General features: G+C 42.2%; 1 protein-coding gene across 1 annotated transcript; it reads right to left on the bottom strand.

The window, feature by feature from the left end:
* Nucleotides 1–1983: 1983 nt before the first annotated feature.
* On the bottom strand, nt 1984–16869 carry CNBD2 (cyclic nucleotide binding domain containing 2). The gene is made up of 12 exons (XM_074967307.1): nt 16852–16869; nt 16148–16285; nt 15656–15709; nt 14903–15066; nt 12297–12453; nt 11784–11935; nt 10940–11078; nt 7216–7330; nt 5551–5752; nt 3734–3896; nt 2540–2703; nt 1984–2329 (listed from the first exon to the last, which is right to left on the bottom strand). The coding sequence occupies exons 1-12, from the start codon at nt 16867–16869 to the stop codon at nt 1984–1986; spliced, it is 1812 nt and encodes a 603-aa protein (XP_074823408.1).
* Nucleotides 16870–17913: the final 1044 nt, after the last annotated feature.

Here is a 17913-nt window from a genome sequence, read left to right as displayed (position 1 = left end):
ACTTAAGGTGAGCTATTACCAGCAGGAGAGCGGGGGGGGGGGCGGGAAATACAGTAGGGAGATTTATATACATAGAGAACATGAAACAATGGGTGTTAACATACACACTAAAAGAAAAGGAGTACTTGTGGCACCTTAGAGACTAACCAATTTATTTATTAATTCTAGTCTCTAAGGTGCCACAAGTACTCCTTTTCTCTTTGTGAATACAGACTAACACGGCTGTTACTCTGAAACTATACACACTGTAAGGAGAGTGATCACTTAAGGTGAGCTATTACCAGCAGGAGAGTGGGGGTGGGGGGATAACACCCATTGTTTCATGTTCTCTATGTATATAAATCTCCCCACTGTATTTTCCACTGAATGCATCCGATGAAGTGAGCTGTAGCTCACGAAAGCTTATGCTCAAATAAATTGGTTAGTCTCTAAGGTGCCACAAGTACTCCTTTTCTTTTTGCAAATACAGACTAACACGGCTGCTACTCTGAAACCTGACATAAATTACAAGATCAGACTCAATGAATCATCAGCTCTTCAAACTGTTTTCCTTTTGAGAGATCAGCATGCGCCTTCATCTCACATTTTACCTTTTTCATACTTTTTTTTAAATCGTTAATGACAAAAGATAGGGTTTCCGACATTTCTGACTAATTCTCTTGGAAATCTAACCTTTGTACAAATACATTTAAGTGGATATTCTTTCTTTAAAACCATATCTTGTCTTACTAACTTATTCACATCCTCTGAGATAAAAATACTATTTGATCATTTTCAGCCTTAGCATACATGTGTTTTCATACAGTACATTATATAGCTAGCACAAAGAAAAATACTGATACAGCTTAGGCCCCAATCCTGCATAGATTTATTCATATGCTTAACCTTTTGCACTGTGAAATGTCATGTTGACTTAATTAGGACTATTCACATTGGGTAAAGTTAAGCACATCTGTAAATCTTTGCAGGATGAGGGCCTCAATCTGTTTTATGTTGACTAAGGTACCAGAAATATATTTTGCTGGTGCAAGCCTGACATAAATGGCGAATAGTTCTCAAAACTGCTTTTGAGAGGGAAGACATGAGGAAAGAGTACATCTTTTCAGTCTGTTAATATATTTCTAAAAACTAACTCTTTATAATAATGATCACATTAAGATTTTTAAAAGTATGAATAGAAACGTTTTAATTATTTTTTATTTAATTGAAAACTTTAATTTAAAATTTCATCTGCAGTGTTGAAAAACATGTAAAACTGCGTGAAGCACATTTCAACAGTCTAAACTTTAAGCCATATTATCAACCTCCCAAGCATACTGAAGCACAACAAAAACTACAGCTTTCAGAGTAACAGCCGCGTTAGTCTGTATTCGCAAAAAGAAAAGGAGTACTTGTGGCACCTTAGAGACTAACCAATTTATTTGAGCATGAGCTTTCGTGAGCTACAGCTGTAGCTCACGAAAGCTCATGCTCAAATAAATTGGTTAGTCTCTAAGGTGCCACAAGTACTCCTTTTCTTTTTGCAAAAACTACAGCAGCAGCCAATGAACACTTCAAACTTCACATGGCTTCCTGATCAACTGAACTCAGAGATGTGTTAAAATCTTTGTTCAATTTCTATTTGTATTAAATATGTTGTTTAGAATGTGAAGGTATCTTAGGATCAAATATAAATAACAGAAAATCTTAACCTTATATAAAAATATCCATCTTGCAGAGAAAAACAAAATGGGGAAAACAGGTTTCCTGCTCAAAGCTAATAGAAATGCAGATTACCACAGTGAAAAATAAGTTTACTGCAGCGTTCACAGCAGAAATCTGGGCAGGAACATTTAATTGTTACTTAGAAATTGGGGAAAATTACTTTTATTTAAAATTCACGTATTTTTGTAACATTCAACTAAAAAATTCGCGGTTTCACTTTTTGGCTTCTCAAGCTGCATCTGTGCTGTTAAACCTGCCAGCCTAATTTCCTCAAACTCACTAAAACAATCCTTTCAAACTAGGCCGTGGTACAGCAATGCCATGAATCAATCTTAGCTCAATATTTGGCAGGCCCTCCGAATCCTTTCCCTGTCCTGTGTGGACAGGGACATATCTGCGCTGTAGTCCTTGAATGCCTATTGGAAGATGATGGTGGGTAGTGGTCAGGTCTAGAATACCTGCTTGATTCACACTCCAGGAATTATAAATATCTTTCTTGGGCTTCACATGCTGAGAACTTGCCGCCATCATCATGAGTTTTCGCTCCAGGAAAAGATTCATCAGATCTTTCTTGAATATTTTCCAGTGGTTCTGTTCCAGAAAGCTTTGACACAGCTCATCATCACTGAAAAGGATCAAAGACACTTGGTGAAAGCCTGGCTCCATTTCAATCAATGACAAAACTCCCACTGATTACATTAGAGCCAAAATTTCACCCTTGAATTCTAATTAAGTGAGAATGAGTTTGGGTAAATGACAGCCAACAAGCTTTTATATTTTGTTGAGCACTAGTTCATGGGTATTGTCTCTCCTCAGACGCATTAATTTCACTTACCTGGGATATTTCGGCTGTAATTTGTGTAATTTCATTATTGTTGTATGATCTGCTAATTCCTCAAACTTCTCCTTTTTCAACCGAATGACCTGAGCTCCCTGACTGACCAAAACCATGCTCCGATTATCTTGCTTATCTTCAGGTAGAAGATGCTGGCTTATCCCCTGGGGGTAAACAAAACAATAGAAAGCTATCTGCACATCACCATGTACTCTGGATTGGTGTACTGGTACACATATATCTGAATATTGCTCTTGTTTATGTTGAGTCGTGCAGAATTTGACAGTAAACTTTAAAAAAAAATCATTTAGGAGGTAATTTGAGAATTTGTCATTTTGGAAATTCTTTATAGCTATTAGTGACATTTTCTAGATTTTGAAGAAGATTTTGCTACTGTATAAACATTGTATAGAGGAGTCACGCAAGCAAGCGTAGAAAGGTCTCAATTACCACATCCCTACACCAACCTGGACACCAGAGGAAATTCATCTAGAGGAAGGGCAATTGGTGCTATCACTGGCTGCTTTCCCTCATGGTTTTTGTCAGGGGGGAAGCAGATATAAGTTTCTGTTTGGACTCCATAGGATCTCCATCAGCAGAGAATTCTTAGGGGATAACCAAGGCAAGCAAAGATCAGAGTCCAGGTATGTCTCCTCCCTGGCTACTTTAATAAGTGGAACACAACAGCCCAGAGTTTGTGGATATGCAGAAACTTTCCTCCATGAGGTCATCTGGCACCATCCCTCACTCTGCACTAGCAGTATGAAGTAATATGACAACACTTACCGTATGTCAGCTCTTATGTAAGGTAATAACCCCATAGACTTGAGTTAACAGGAAATAGCTTCTACGGCAGCCAGCCTTGGAAATGTTGAGGGTTTTCTGTGATCCACAGACTTGGAGAGTACATACGATTCTTCGGGGCAATCTGTTCCCTTCAGCAGGGGTAGAATTTCTCAAAACATTCCATGTCATCTCCTCCACAAAGAAGTCCTCTACTACAGGACTGATTACTAAATATATGGACCGTGGGACACAAAGAGCTGACTTGCAAAAGGTCTCTACTTCATAACATTTGGAGGAACAGGAATGTGTAGCCTTTCAGGGTTTGTGTGACTGTGAGGTCGGAAGAATTTTTGCTACTAGATAAGACACAAACTTATAACAGCAGCTTGCCCTTCTGGATGTACTCACCAGGAGTTCCCCTTTATGCACTTCATCGACCCTAGTATAAATTGCTGTGGCAACAGCAGTGGGTATCTCTCCATGTGGTGTGAGAACAGTTAGCTTCTTCCGGAACAACCCTGATATTTCTTTCTGAACAACTTCTTTCTCATCATCACTAAAGTCATCATATCTACAAAAATGTTAACTTATTTTGAACCATCCTTTACAGGTATTTATTGTGACACTACCTCAAGCAAGGTAATTGTTTTTCACATCTAACAAACCAACAGGAATAGACTTTAAACAACTTTGTCATTTAATACATTCAAATATATTAGCCTCTTTTCTGTCCTCATTCTCTTTGATTTCTCTGCTACCTTTGACACAGATGAGTTCCTCCTCCTTCATAACCTCTTCTTCTAAGGTGTCTCTAGCTCAGTACATTCTTGCTTTTCTTCTTACCCTTATAACTATCCCTGGAGAAACTTTTTGGAGGCCCCACCCCCTTCCTCCCTTTCCCTGTTTGAGTCCCCAAGTGCCCTGCACTCCCTCTTCTCATTGTAGACCAGTGGTGGGCAACCTGCAACCTGGGGGCCGCACACAGCCCATCAGGGTAATCCGCTGGCAGGCCGCCAGACTGTTTGTTTACATTTGCACAGCCTCCCGCAGCTCCCAGTGGCCACGGTTCGCCGTTCGCAGCCAATGGGAGCTGCGGGAAGTGGCACGGGCCACAGGGGTATGCTGGCCGCCGCTTACCCCAGCTCCCATTGGCCGAGAACAGCAAACCGCGACCACTAGGAGCTGTGGGCGGCCATGCAAATGTAAACAAACTGTCTGGCGGCCCACCAACGGATTACCCTGATGGCTGCAGGTTGTTCTAGACTCTCTCCATGGGTGACCTCATTCACTCACATAGCTTTAACTGCTACCTCTATGCTGACGACACCCTAATCTATCTCTCTATCCCCAACTTTCTCCCTTCAGCGCCATCAGTGATCTCCACCTGTCTATCTCCTGGATGTCTCACCACCACATTCAACATGTATGAAAAGGAACTACGGTAATTTTTAACTATTTGAAACCCATTCCCCCTTTTCTGTCATTACCACCACAACAACTATTCCGGTTTCCCTTTTCTCTGCATAACTGGTTCACATATATGTCTCAAACTCTAAGTTTTTTGTACCAGTCTTCTTACAATGAAACACACTGTAGTCATGATATAATAAGGAGGTGATTTTTTTCTTTGTAAAAGCTGTTCTGTGCTTGCAACATTGGGCCTGATTTTCATCTCATTTTACATCAAAGTAATTTCATTCACTTCAGTGGAATTGCTGCTATTTGCACCACCATAAGCAGAACTGATCAAAAAATTAAAATCTATGTTTGTGATAAATTTTGAAGTTCTCATTTTGAAGCGTTCAGAATTGAACCATCTTTCTTTTTTTAATTTCTCAAATTCCCCCCAATATTTTTTATCATAAAAACATTGATATTTTTGTTGCACTAAATAAAAAAATTGTAATAATTTTGATAATGTTTTAGATTAACATTTCCAAAGTTTAAAAAGCACAAAAAATGCAAAAATCAAGAAAAAAAATTGACAAATTTTTCACACACAAAAAAATCGCTTTCAAAAAATCGCTTTTTTCCCCCAAAGAAACTTTTCATTCAAGCACCTTTAGCCAGCTCTAACCATTAGTGAGATGAGAAGTGGGTCTCAGAAATACTTTGGGAAGTATAACTTTATTTATTTCAAGTCCTGGTGTAGAAAGCAAGCCTGGGACTTCTACTCCTATTGCTCCAGATCAGTAATCTATGGAGGGACCCGTAACTCATCCTACCTTCTGCTGTCACCTCTGTCCTCTTTCTCCAGCTTTGTGTGTGCATTTTTATATTTCCTATTTAAAGCCAGGTATTGCCTTTCGAAATTTTCATCCTTCTGAGGATTTAAAGGTGGGACATACATCGATTTCAGATTACTCAGATCCTGCACAGGAAACGACTGCCACATAAAATTATTGAATCTTTTTCTGCCTGTGATGTCTGCAAAGAAAGGAAATGAAAGTTAGTCAAAGCTAAATTATTTAATTCTGAGGTGATCCACCAGCATGGGTCCTTATACCTGCATGGAGTTCTGCTGAAGTTAATAGGACAGGGGTGACCAACCTGAACCTGAGAAGGAGCCAAAATTTACCAATGTACATTGCCATAGAGCCACAGTAATACGTCAGCAGCCCCGCATCAGCTCCTCCACCCCCACTCCCAGCGCCTCCCACCCACTGGCAGCCCCGCTGATCAGCACCTCCCCCTCCCTCCCCACACCTCTCGATCAGCTCTTTTGTGGCGTGCAGGAGACTCGGGGGGGGGGGGGGGAGGAGCGAGGGCATAGGAGGCTCAGGGGAGGGGGCAAGAAGGGGTGGAGCGGGGGCAGGGCCTGTGGCAGAGCCAGGGGTTGAGCAGTGAGCCCCTCCCAGCACATTGGAAAGTTGGCGCCTGTAGCTCCAGCCCCAGAGTCGGTCCCCATACAAGGAGCCGCATATTAACTTCTGAAGAGCCGTCTGTAGCTCTGGAGCCACAGGTTGGCCACCCCTGTAATAGGACATGGTGTGGGCACAACTGTCTTTGCAGGATTGAGACCTTGCATGCCATTTAATTATGAAATGGTGATAAGATCCTGCTCACCAGTGGAGCTCCAGGACTAGAGGCCAACGAAACCAGGGTGAATTGTCAACTTCCCAGCAAAGGCACCAGTGTGATTTTTAAAAAAATCTCTTTCCTAATAGAAATAAGATTTTCAAGACTGGGAGTTGAGAAAACAAGGCTTTGACCAACTGTGTTGTGTGCCTTGGAGGCATGTGCAACCACAGGCGCTGGCTTCCTCATTTCCCCGGGGGTGCTCAATCCCTGTCCTGACCCAGACCCTGCCCCCACTCCACTCCTTCCCCCAAAGCCCCATCCCTACCCCTTGCTATCCCCACTCCACCCCCGCCTCTTCCCACCCTGTTCCACCCGCTCCCCCAAGCACGCCCTGCCCTTGCTCTCCCCTCACCCTACGAGGCCTCTTGCATGCTGCTGAACAGCTGATTGCGGTGGGCGGCAGGCGGTGGGAGGAGCTGATCGGTGGGGCCACCAGCGGGTGGGAGGGCTGAGAGGGAGGAGGAGAAACTGATCTGCGAGGCTGCTGAGCACCCACTATTTTTTCCCCATGTGTCCTCCGGTGCCTATGTCTGTAACCCTGAAAAGCATAGGGTTAGGGCAACGTTCTGTTTTGTGAGTATCTGTGACTCCCCCTTCTCTCTCTCCCACTGCCAAGTTCTAACTTGGCCTGTGTTATACAGGAAGTCAGACTAGAATGATGGTCCCTTCTGTCTTTAAAATCTATGAAGTTATAACAAAAAAATACAGATAAGAATAACACAAAGTTATGAGTCACTAACAACTAAGCTATAGGCTGATAACGCTGAAGTTTTCCAAATTATGTATGTCTGGAAATCACTGTAACATACCAGTCTCCACAGAGTAATAAGGACTGAGTTTGGGAAAATCCATTTGCTGACTGATCCACTTGTGATAGGATGGGCAAGTGGTGAGATCAACCAGACGTAAAACTTCACATTTTCCCTAATAAAACAGATGAGGAGAATAAAGTTAATACTGCAGCACTGCCTCCGACTTCCTAATGCCTTGATTTCCCCACTTGTAAAATGCAGATGATATCTACCTTCTACAGCACTTCGATCTATGGGCGAAAAATACTAAGAGTTAGGTATTATTATATTAGCCATGGACTACCATTCAGTAATAATGCTTAACACTTGTGGAACTTTAGGTCTTCAAAGTGCTGTGCAAATTGTTTATAAAATCCTTGCAATACCTCCTTGGTAGGTAGAGAAATAAGCATTATTTTAATTTTACAAATAGAGAAACTGAGACACAGGAAAGCTATGTGGCCTTGGAAAAGTTACCTATTAATTCACTGACAGTGCCAGGATAAGAACTTAGTTCCCAGCCCACACTGAGGCCTTGTCTACACTACAGGGGGAGATCGATCTAAGTTATGCAACTTCAGCTACATGAATAACGTAGCTGAAGTTGACATACTTAGATCTATTTACCGTGGGGTCCACACTACGCGATGTCGACCGGAGACGCTCTCCCATCGACTCCCCTTGTGCTTCTCGTTCAGGTGGAGTACAGGAGTCAATAGGAGAGTGATCTGTGGTCGATTTAGCAGGTCTTCACTTGACCCACTAAATCAACCGCCGAAGCATCGATCACCACGCATCAAACCCCTGGTAAGTGTAGACAAGGCCTCAGTCCATCAGATAACAATGCCTCACAGAAGTATTCAATAATCCCATCTCTAGAGAGGTGTCTTTTTCCTACACAAATTATTGTACTGTCCATACTGTAAATTATCTCGGATATAGCAAACAAATCATCTCTAAGCAAATTAGGAACCATTCCTGCAACCTCTTAATCAAACGAGCAGTTCCACTGAGGACAGCAGAACTACTTGTGTAAGCAGAGAACACTCACTGTCAGAAGGTTCTTACAACTGGGAATCTTTCCATCTACTTCAATGGGCTTTAAATAAGACCTTTATAATATAGCTGTTCAGCAGTAATCCATTGAATTAGGGCTATCGGGGCTTTGGGACCTGGAATATCCTTCCAAATTATTTTTGTATAATTGTTTGTTGCCAAGTGACAATATATTTACACTGAAAATAAAACAATCATTCAAACCACACCATATCAAAATGGTTATTGCATATAAATGCGAAAAATACACCAATTATTGTCTTTTATTCTGGATTTGAGCACAGTGATTGAGCAAAACATCCACCACTATATCATTTTGTTCTGCACAATTTTATTGACATCATTAAGTTGGTGTTATCAAGCTGCTGTGCCATTGTTATTAAATTTTTCAGAGAGTCCAAAAGTATGCTAGGTACCACTCAGGCACAAGTAAAAAAACAATCCTTGCCCCCAGCAATCTTATAATGTATATTCAGACATGACTCAATAAATGAGGATCAAAAAGTGACAAAAAGGAAGAAGAGGTAACTAGGAAAAAATAAGGGTTATAATAAATGGATGACATTGCAATTCAGTATCTCCATGGATTTTAAACTTACTTTCCATAGGCAACTTGGCAGAAATTTTTTGAATTTCATTAAAATTCCGTTACTATATATATATAGTTTCATATGTAGTACTATCTGTGTACAAAGCCAGTGTAACCCATCAGGAAATATGGATGATCATTGCAGTATTACACCTGAAAATTTGCAGGGTACTTTCTGCATGACTGTAAGTAATTTCAGTACCTGTTCCCTTAAGAAACTATGGTGCCCTCCCTTTAAATTAAATTTGTTTCTGTCTGCCTACCTATCTCAGGCATTTCTTTTGCAGCCAATTTTCTGGTACCAAGGTAATGACAGCTATATTTACTCCTGGGGGAATTCTGCACCACTGTGCATGAGCAGAATTCACATCCCCTGCAGATTTTTCTTCTCTCCAAAAACAAACAAACAAAAAAAATTCTGCTGGAGAGGTGCTGCAATTACACCTTTTGCCCACCAGGAACTGCTGTGGCACAAGAATAGAAGGCAGACAGCTCAGCTAGTCACAGATATATGTGGTATATGGGGTAGGGACAGATAGAGCCAGGTACATGGGACTGCTGGGGTGGGGGGGGGTCACATAGACTAGGGTTCAGAAGGGCTAGTGGGGGGGACAGACTGGAGCGGGGCCTGAATGGGAGTGGGGTTGCTGGGCCACATGGGGATTGGGGATGGCTGAGTGGGGGTGCAGGGATATGGGGACTGGGGAGGGGTGGGCTGAGTGGGAGTGCAGGGCCACATGGGGGCAGGAGGTGGCTGAGTGGGGGTGCAGGGACACATGGGCAGCTGTGTCTGACTGACTGGGAGAGGCTGGGGTCAGCCAGGGTCTGCATGGGGGAAACACCACAACTCTCTAGCAATCCCCCCCAGAATGCCTCCCCCCAAAACAAACAAACCCTGTTACATACTTCTCCCCCACACACCCAACAACCCTCCAGGTTCACTCCTAGGCTCCTTACCAGCAATTAATTCCCTCTCCCTCAGCTCCTCCATTACCCTGACTCCCACAAGCCTTTGCGCTGCTTCTGAGGGGTGTGGGAAATACGGTTCTGCGTTGTAGTTTAAATGAATTATTACTCAAAGTTCTGCATTAATATGCCTAGTAAGGAATCTATTTGTCAAAAAACATTTCCTGAATCTTTTTTGTTGTTTGTATTGTTACAGACATACTTACTGACAGGTATTTTGAAATAAATTACCAAAATAATTGAAACTGGCATGATTATATTGTGTTATTTTGAGAAATAAAATATGCAGAATTTTAAAATATTGTTCACAGAATTTTTAATTTTTGGTGCAGAACTCCCCCAAGAGTATATACTAGTGCAAACAAGTGCTCCCACTGAGGCAAGAGAAATGAATCCATTCCAAAGTGAAGGAACAAGAACAGGGACAGGTACGGCATTCATGGCAAAATAGTTTTCTTTCCCCCCTAGCATGTTTTGTTAACTACCATTAATAAATATTTATTTAGCACTGAAAATGAACTAGGTGCTTTACAAAACTTACAGGAGACTTAGGGTATATTTATACTGCAGTTAGACACCCACAGCTGGCCCGTGCCAGCTGACATGGGCTTGAGCTAAGGGGCTGTTTAATTGCAGTGTAGATGTTTGGGATGCAGCCTGAGCTCAAGGACCCTTGCACCTTACAGGGTCTTAGAGCCTGGGCATCTAGCCTGAGCCCAAACATCTACACTGCAATTAAACAGATCCTTCGCCCAAGCCCTGTAAAGCCAACTCAGCTGGCACGGGCTAGTGGTGGGATTTTAATTGCAGTGTAGACATACCCTACTTCCTTCTGTGAAGAGTTTGTGGTTGACAGGTCAGATTCTGAGAGCCTTATTCACGTTGAGTAGTAACTTACTCTGCACAAAATCAGTGTGATTACTGGTGGAGTAACGTACCACACAGTGTGAGCAAAGGTGTCAGAATCCGGCCCTACATAAAGACATGACACCATTAGCAGAAAAAAAAAAAATCACCAAGGGGATGTATCTGGAGAAGTGCTTCATTCCCCACTTTCACCTGTAATGGCTGCTGGTCACTGTTTTAGTCTGCTGGCCCAAGATGAACAGTATTGGGATGGATGGATCATACCTGAGTAATGAATATTATGCTGGCTGACTCCGGGATGTCCCGGACTATCACTTGTCCATAGTGAAATTTCTCTGCTTTGCAGTAACTAGCAATTTTCTCTACTGAGTAATCAGGCCACGTTGCAAAGAGATCTAGACCTCTGAAAAAGAAATAATGCATACATCTTTTCATATGACCACTTAATTCCAACTAGAGGACTCAAGGAAAAACTTATTTCACTGAGGAAAATGTGATGTTTTTAGCGTTCCAACTAATGGGAAGGAGGTGCTTTTTCTGGCTTAGGTCCTGATTCTGTAAGTTACACAATGCAGGCAGACCCCTGCGCATCCTGGAGCCCCAGTAACGTGCCTTAGATTGTTCTAAGAGTGTTTATAGCATGGATATAAAAAGCAGAATAATATTTTTGAAAGGAATAAAAGCACAAACATCCTTATGTTCATGAACTTCAGCAGACTTTAGTGCTCTATGCATTCATTACAATGCAAACATGGTTTTCCCCCTCCCATTTCTTTCAAGGTATAATGAAAACTGTACACATCACAATATTCCTTCAGTACAACTGTATATAAGACTCAGTACTACATGAGATCAAGCTGTAGAACTGTAACAGTCACAAAGAAACAGCATCCATTAACCTATGTCCCTCTGGAATGACTGCTACTTCATTTCCAGTAACAGTCAGTGAAGGCAGGAAAATCTTGCATAGAATAGAGGTTACTACACTGTTTGGGCACTTTTTAGTAGAATTAGAATAGCTCATACTGTACTTGAATAGCCAAACAATTCAGCAAGTAAAAATGAAGTGGCAGAGGCAGGAGGGAGTGATCTCAGTGGAAGAAATTACTTGAAGAAGCTGAAACGATACTGAAATTCTTTCTGAAGCTCCTCATCTAATTTATTAGCAAAAAAGTCCTCTTTATCCACTACCAATAGTTCTGTTTCCTCCATACAGACAACTGTTGCAATTCTCCGCCTGTCCTTTAAAAGAGCAACTTCCTATATACAGAGAAAAAGGAAAAACTGAGTTACGGCTGGGAGTTCATCCTCCAACTTTATATGCCAAATATTGACCTTATTGGGAGACATTATATAGTCATCTAACCTAGTACGCTGTCACCAACAATGGCCAATACCAGATTCTTCAGGGGAAACCCTGTATAAGGTGGTCATGGGATAACCTGCTCCCAAGGAAAGTTTCCTCCTAGCCCCCAATAGTTAGCTTAGCATAAGTGCTGAAGCATGAGGGTTTATCTTCCTTCCTTCCAAAACTCATGATTATTTATTTTACTGTTTAGTAAGCATACAGCTCCCCTTCCATCCTAAGACTAACAGAAGTTTTACTATAAACACCACTCACCCCAAATCCAGCACCTTTCCGAAGCAAAGTTGGATCTGGGTCAGTAAAGGCACTGCTCCCATCCTCATCTTCAGTAATGGCAACAGTACCAAAGTAGATGAAGTAGAAACTGTTGCCACAGTGCCCCTTCTTTATGATGACTCTCCTGCGTCCAAACCTAGAACACAGGAACACCGATTCTATTCCCACCTAGCAGAAAAACAGGCCTGTACTGGGACTTCTCCTGGTCAGACTCCCTCCCCACCATTGCTAATCTTTTAGGGAGTTTGGATCCACTTGGCAGCTAGGGTCTCTCTCCGTAATGAGCTGGAATGAACTGGAACCCCCAGAACTGTAGGGAACTTCAGATGAGAACTCCAGAGCGCTCTATTTTCTAACTCAGAGTGATTTTATCTGGCAGATATCTGCTGACGTCTGTTTTATTTATATAAGATATAAGCAGTCAGGAACATGTGTGCTTGAACTGGTCAAAGAACATTCTTGGTATTTGCCTCTGCAACTTGAGTTCAATTCCTGTTCCCTGTCAATCACTTCTCAGGGCCAGCCTTGCGGAAGAGTTGTGCCCACCTTCTAGGAAGGAGTGCCTCAGCTTACTCTACAGTAATAACCGTCAATGAAGGAGCTGCAAAAATAGTCCAATCGAGACCTCCACTGGGGAGAAGGCTAGTGGCTGAGATGTCAAGCCCTGTAGAGGAGCTGATATTCAAGTGGGAAAAGTGAAGGGATTTCTAGAATTATGAGTGAAGTGGAGCCCAACCCCTTCCACTGCCACAGCCCTCATAGAAACATATAATTAAATATTTTATAATGCAGTCAAGCAATGAAATAAAACCACCATAATGTATTGAACTATGTGGCACACTGTGAGGAAACTCATCACTTAACAATAAAACCGTGATTACTCTATGGAAGAATTCACTATATAGAGGAAACTTCTCTGTTCTTCCAGAAGGGAGAAAAGAGTGGTGGCCAAAAGAGGGAGAAATAGAAAATGAAACTAGAGGTGAAGAATATTAGACTTATATTTTCTAAAGGCACTGCAGTGAGATGCAGGAGTCACTGGGGCAAATTTGATGGTCTGTGTTATGCTGGAGGACAGAGTAGATGATCATAACGGTCCCTTCTGGCCTTAAATTCCATGAAATCTGTAACACCATCAAAACACTATAAACACTCAACATCATCATCCAGGAATAAACCATGTGGAGCCCCACTTCACAGATCAGCACTTTTGTGATGAAGGCAGACCCTGCTCCAAAGCCCTATCTAGCTAGGGGAATGTCAGGAAGACGACAATGGCTTTGTCTACCCCCATAGAGCCCTGGCTGGCCTGAGAACTGGCCCCTTATTCCTGCTGTCAACTGTCCTCCAACTGGAGGGGTGGGGGGATGCCACCCAAGAAGGAACAGTGTGAGCTGCAGGAGAGGGCACATGCTGCACTGCAAGAATCCAGGAAGCCCAAAGGGAGCTTAAGCTCAGGATTAGGCCCAAGGAGCAGCCTGAGTGCATGATCCCTATGAGCCTGCACCCACACATAAGAATCAGCCACTGCCCAATGGGAAGAGGGTGCCTTAATCTAGGACTGAGGGGCTGAGGATGAAGGGGTCATTGAGAATCTTTGTGACTGATGCAGAGTTCCTTTTAGGTCTCTTGGACCTATGACATATTCCCATGGACTAACGGCTTTTCACAATGACTCTGGGGCTTTCTACATGCTACTAAAGGGATAGATCTGTGCATTGGAGTGATTCCTTGGTGAATTCCTGCCTCCTCAAAGTCTGGAAAAACCTAGCAGAGACTGGAGCCTCCACCACAAATAGACACCAAGGGCCAAATTCAGAGGTAGGTGTGCACAGGAGGAGAGGCAGGCAAGCAGGGCTCAAGAGTCACACCCACTCAAAGGTGGCGTCCCACATGGAGTTCACATTTGGCTCCAGAGCCATGGGGAATGATTTCCAACATGAGGGTCATGGGACATAGTTAACACATTTTAGTGTGTGCATTCCTTGACCTTGACACCCCATGCTTTGTGGAGATCACAGTCTCCTACTCCTGGTAGGAATAAATTCAGGTTGGAGGGGGAGTTCTACGTGGGAACACCATTAATGCTGCTTTTGTTATTGCAGCATCAATGTACCCCCTTTAATACCATACGCGTGAACAGAGTCTGAATGCAACCCTCTAAGAGAAAGGCAAGAAGTGGGAGACAGATAACATTTAAACCTGAAAAGCTTCTAACATGACATTTTTGATTGAAATCTCAAAGCTCCCTAGGGGATTTGGATGCCCAATTCCTACTAATAATTATGAGAATTGAATGTCCAAATTCTTTGATAAGTATTGAAAAGTCTCACTCTAGAGCGTAAGAGACAGATCAGTATGTCACCGACTACACAGAGAAAATTAGATAAAGACAGCAAAAACATGAAGTCATCCTTCAGGCTAATGTACATTCAATAGACACACCATAGACTGAAGATAAATGGAGAGTTATCCATGTAATTGTTCTAATTTTGGGCTAAAAAGTGTCATTTAGAAGCTTGAAATATGTACAATTCTAAAAACAGCTTTAAAGAAACATTACACCTCCTCACAAGAACATTTACCGTTCAAAGCGAATCACTTTAGCCAGAAGCAACTGCAGATTCAGGCTATATTTTCGGTAGCTTTCCACAAACTGCAACCAGCTTCGTAACAGCTTTATTTCCTTCTCAGTTCTCCATTCTGGTTTCTTCTTGGTTATCTGGATTGCCTTGAGAGGAAAGTGATCCTGGCAAAATATCACACGCTCATTAAACTAAGGAGTCTCAAATGAAAAAACAAACAAACAAAACAAAAAAAACCCCCAAAACAAAAAGAACCTGCACTCCAGAAGACTAAACAGCATCATCTTCCAGAGATGTAATAGAACTAATCCCAAATTGTCTGTTTTCCATTTCACTTGAAACTCAGTCATCAGTGTCCAGAAACCAATTTATGTGGTCCAATGCAAAGCCCAAGCACAGACAAGGAAAACAACTGTTTACAGTGGTTGAGCTATCCCTGCCCGCACAATATTTTCTGAAGAATATTTCTGATTAAATTGCTTGTGTTTATGTCACACTCTTAAATTCTATGCATCTGTAAATGTTGTGAAATGGTTTCTTTGGAAATATTCAGAAGGAATGTCAAATGACAAACAGGGTTTAGTAGATGGACAATTGAAGCGTCCTTGCATGACAGGAGTGAGTTCCCCATTGTGTTTGCTGGAACTCACAAATTCCTGCTCCTCTCACATGGGGACCCTTAAAATATTTCAGTGTCTTGCACTGTAGATGAAAGGAGACCTGGCTGTAAAACAAGAGAAAGTGCATTCAGACCTTTCTGATCTTGAACTCATTGTGGTCGAAGGACAGTTTGGTATATTTCTTGTCCTGAATAAAAGAGGGGTGAGGAAAAGGGAAAGGCATTGATTGCATTAGAATTGTCACAGAGATAGTGAAATACACAAACATTTCAGTGACAAGGCAAGCTTCTGTAAAACTATTGTACAAACATATTTTAACTTTAAGTTCACCTCTTCAATAAAAAAAAACAACAACCACACACTAGAAAGGATTTAAAATAAAAGCCCATCAGATTTACTGAGAAAAACAATAGATTTACATTAATATATACATAGCGGGCAATGCAGAAACCAGGAGGAGGCCACTAGTTCCTAGAACTGAGTCTTTTCTGAACTGGCAATTGGTCAGGCTTTGATGTAAATGCTCAAAGCAGCCTGGGTAATGGGCACATTTGAACCGAACACAGAGATAAATCATTATAAAAAGGAAGAGGATGATTTTATTCTATGTTGTAAAATCCCTTACTTCTTCCATACCAAAGGTCAGGGATTCCTGGGCAGTCATATCAATGAACTGAAATCCCCTGAACCCCATCAGTCCCTTCCGGAATATCTTGCACACCTTGTTCATGACTACGATATCCAAAGCAAGCCTGTAGAAAGTCTTAAAAGAACAAGCACAGGAAATCATTAAGTCCAAATTAAAGTATAAGCATTTGTATTTATAATGGGAGGCACCATGGTGTAGGTGATAGACTGGGCGTTCGAAAACCTGGGCTCTGTCACTGCTCCGTTTTGTAAGCTTAGGCAAGTCACTTCACTTCTCTGTGGCTCTGTTTCCCCTCCTCACTCTTTGTCTGTCTTACCCGTTTAGACTGCAAACTTTTTGCTCTCTCATTATGTGTGTCCCCAGCACCAAGTCCTATGGGGCCCTGATCTCAGAGCCGCCAGAGCTACTGAAATACAAATAACCACCATTACCATTTAATTTAACTAAGGCCTCGTCTGCACTGCTGGTGGCGTGTATGGTACATATAGCTACACTCAGCAGTATACAGCCTTTCACTGTGGCAGGGAAAGGTTCCAGAAGCAGGGAGGCAGCGGGACACTACACGGCTAAAAACAACAGCAAAGTTTGGGGAGGCAGAGCGTGAGCAGGTAGAGCCATGTAGGTTATATACCCTAAGGTTCTGATTTGTTGTTACTCTACTTGGCTAAGCAGTGCCTCACCTTTACATTGTTATTCATACCCGTGCTAGGGGGACATGCAGCGTAAGGACTCTATACGCCGCCCTAAGCATACACAGCCTAAAGAGCAGAGCTACAAATCCAGTTCAATTATACTTTATTGGCAAGAAAAGCTGTACAGCTGCTGCCACAGTGTAAACGACACAGACCGCATAGGTACCTTTGGAAAAATGACTAAAGATTAGATCTGAAGATCTGCCATGCGTATGTTTTTACTCTCCATTGCCTTCATATCTGGTACCTCAAAGTTAAGTGATCACAATGCAACTAAGAATTTCCTCCTCCTCCAAGCCGTGTCATTCTTCATTAGAAAAGGGCTTGGGGAAAGGGAGAAATTTAATTAGCTTAGACTAATGTGCTGTTTAACTATTACAGAATGGAAGTTGGTGCTCTGTTAGCTGTCAATAAGGCTGGAGAATGGATGCCAAGGGAAAGCAGACATTAATTTTTGATGTGGTTACAGACTTTTGGGGAGAGCAAAAGTGCATTCTATTAACATTACCACTATTATACCAAATGGAAGGGGGAAAATAAGCGTTTAACAGCTTAAGCAGCTATTTGGATGGTGACAGAGAGTGTTCTGCCTTTTTAGAGCAGCAGGCAATCACCTCACCCCACTGGGAACAAAATGCCTCCTTAATGGTAACAAAAGAGTCATTCCGAGAAACTAGAGAAACCCCATTAGCCTGACACATGCTGAATGATTCACAACCGTCTTGTAAGCAGAACACTGAAGACACTGTATGGAGGACATTTGAAATATAACAAACATGGCTAAGTAATCTGAATTGTAAACAGTTTAATGAATGCCAACCCATTAAAAAAATAGACCTTGACTACTGGCTTCCCAAAACACAAATAAGAACGTTAGAACGACCATACTGGGTCAGACCAAAGGTCCATCTAGCCCAGTATCCTGTCTTCCGACAGTGGCCAGTGCCAGGTGCTTCAGAAGGAATGAACAGAACAGGTAATTATCAAGTGGTTCATCCCCTGTCGCTCATTCCCAGCTTCTGGCAAACAGAGGCTAGGGACACTATCCTG

The sequence above is a fragment of the Natator depressus genome, chromosome 11 (assembly GCF_965152275.1).
Source record: "Natator depressus isolate rNatDep1 chromosome 11, rNatDep2.hap1, whole genome shotgun sequence".
NCBI lineage: Eukaryota > Metazoa > Chordata > Testudines > Cheloniidae > Natator > Natator depressus.
Note: the sequence above shows the minus strand (reverse complement) of the source record. Positions and strands in the feature narration are given on the sequence as shown.

Excerpts from the sequence above, each read along its gene's own strand:
- CNBD2 (XM_074967307.1), bottom strand. Across the intron at positions 11,936-12,296 it reads GGAAAGGTGCTGGATTTGGG|GAAGTTGCTCTTTTAAAGGA; the intron begins GTGAGTGGTGTT and ends CTCTGTATATAG. Across the intron at positions 2,330-2,539 it reads TTACAGCCGAAATATCCCAG|TGATGATGAGCTGTGTCAAA; the intron begins GTAAGTGAAATT and ends GATCCTTTTCAG.